The sequence below is a fragment of the Rhinopithecus bieti genome, unplaced genomic scaffold (genome assembly GCF_001698545.2).
Source record: "Rhinopithecus bieti isolate Rb0 unplaced genomic scaffold, ASM169854v2 repeat_30997, whole genome shotgun sequence".
Classification (NCBI taxonomy): Eukaryota; Metazoa; Chordata; class Mammalia; order Primates; family Cercopithecidae; genus Rhinopithecus; species Rhinopithecus bieti.
This window is the reverse complement of record NW_016880674.1, coordinates 331-2,239: the sequence shown is the minus strand read 5'-3', so window position 1 is coordinate 2,239 and position 1,909 is coordinate 331. Positions and strand designations below refer to the sequence as shown.

Here is a 1,909-nt window from a genome sequence, read left to right as displayed (position 1 = left end):
GCTCTCAGTATATCATCTCTCAGACTTGATAAGATTGATTTCTTTCTTTCAGGCCTATAGGAAGCTTCCTATTGTAATCACATTCCTTCTTTTCAATTACTGCTTAGACCCTGGCTTATCCAGGGTGATGGTTGTCCAGGATATTTTCCTCAGCTTTGCAAGAAAATCATCTCTCTGCTCCTTGGTCACAGAGCCTCATAATACTAATATTAATATGTATCTTCCTTGCTCTATAAATATAGGCATCCAACTTGTCCTTCCCTCCATCCCTTCTTCTCCTCTTGTCATCTCATACTTTTAACTGTTTTAGATTATAAAACTTATGACTTTCATAGCAGCTATGCCCTAGCTGGTCATCCTCTCTAGCCCTGTAACTAGCTCTGCCCTGTGGGCACTGGGACTTTTGGGATCCTGGGGTTTAAAGGAGCCGTGACCGGCTTTCCACCCGGTCTGATTGCAGGTCATGAACATGCAGTGCACGGGGAACCTGGACCTCATCCCCTTGCGGGGACGGCGCCGCAGGAGGTCGGGAGACCTCCCCCGGCCTTCCCCAGCCATCGGCCTACAGCCCCGGGCTGTGTCCACCACTCACCTGGCATCCTGCACACAGGTGTCCCTCCCTACCTTACCTTCCTGTTTTACCTTCTGTCTTTGCCTTTTGGGATCTAGGGACTCAGACACTATCTAGGTGGGATGTGTGTGTATTGGGGTTGTGTGATTGGGCCCTTGTGGGCATTGTAAGAATTCTGTTTTATGTTTCTAGGGGTGAGATAGTTGGAGGGGAGGGCTTCTTGGTTCAAACAAGAAATATAGTATGGTTGCAGTAGCCACAGCTGTCCCATGGAAAGAAGAGAGGGTGGCCAGACTTTCTTATTTGTGGCTGAGCCATTGTGATTGGCTTTCTGAGTCTGGTAGGGGATAGATGCAATTAGGAAACTGCTGTGCTGAGAACTAGGAATGGGTTGAATAATGATTTCTCAAACTCAGATTGGGAATGGGAGGGCTCTGGGAAAAGGCATCTTGAAAATAGAAGTGGCTTCTAGTATAGAAAGATGCCCCAGACAGTTCCCTCCATAAAGTGCATTTTCTGTTCCCTTTTCATCCCTCTTCCCCTATAAATCCTTTGGTTCTTGCAAACTTTCTAATATTGCTTGGCTTTGTAGGGACAGGAATCCAGGATAAGTATAAAACTTTAGGGTTGAGGTGGCAAAATGATTAATTATAGGGTCCTTTTCTGCAGGTACTTTCTGAGACTTCATCCTCAAGGCCTGGTGGCTACCGGCTCTTTTCATCTTCACGGCCACCCACAGAAATGAAGCAGAGTGGCTTAGGTATGGTTTTGCCAGCATTTCTCACCTATTGTTGGAAAAGTTGTCTGTCTGTTCTTCAGAGTTTTATTGTGGGAAACCTTTGTCTTTTGGTTTGGGACCATCCAGTCAGTGGAGTATCATCAGGTGGGGGTAGGGAGGATGAAGTGGGAGAAGCCATAGTTAGATGTGAACTTGGATCTCAGATGATTGTTCCATCCCAGGAAGGTGTTTATCTCTTGGTTTTCTATACCAATCACATTTCCCTGGCCAAAGGGCATTTTCTGGCTTTCCTTCTCATTCCTTATCTGTCCCTCCAGTCTAGCCCAGACCTTAAGGGGCCATGGAGACTCTGAACCTTCAGAGTTATCAGAGACAGAGCTATAAATAGAGGTACTTGCAACCCTCGTAAATGTATTCCTCATTTGAAGAATTGTGCCATGTCTTCCTCTGAAACCTGTGTTTTCACATCCCCACTCTTGCCCTTCCTACCACCATGCCCTTTCCTCCATCATCGCCTAATCCTGTAACTTTTCCCCTTCCTTCTGGAAAACTGACAAGTCTGAGACTGGTGTAGTGGCAGAGGCATCTCTCAGGACTTT

General features: G+C 46.4%; 1 protein-coding gene across 1 annotated transcript; it reads left to right on the top strand.

Annotated features, from left to right (window-relative positions):
- Positions 1–434: 434 nt before the first annotated feature.
- On the top strand, positions 435–1,647 carry LOC108525761 (inositol hexakisphosphate and diphosphoinositol-pentakisphosphate kinase 1-like). The gene is made up of 3 exons (XM_017866610.1): positions 435–610; positions 1,241–1,331; positions 1,628–1,647. Exons 1-3 carry the CDS (start codon positions 464–466, stop codon positions 1,630–1,632), a joined length of 243 nt encoding a protein of 80 aa, XP_017722099.1. The 5' UTR covers positions 435–463; the 3' UTR covers positions 1,633–1,647.
- The last annotated feature ends 262 nt before the right edge of the window (positions 1,648–1,909 follow it).

What these genes read in the sequence shown, in the direction of transcription:
- LOC108525761 (XM_017866610.1), top strand. Translation starts at nt 464, where the DNA reads ATGAACATGCAGTGCACGGGGAACCTGGACCTCATCCCCTTGCGGGGA. An exon ending in ACCTGGCATCCTGCACACAG is followed by an intron (nt 611 to 1,240) that starts GTGTCCCTCCCT and finishes CCTTTTCTGCAG; the next exon opens with GTACTTTCTGAGACTTCATC.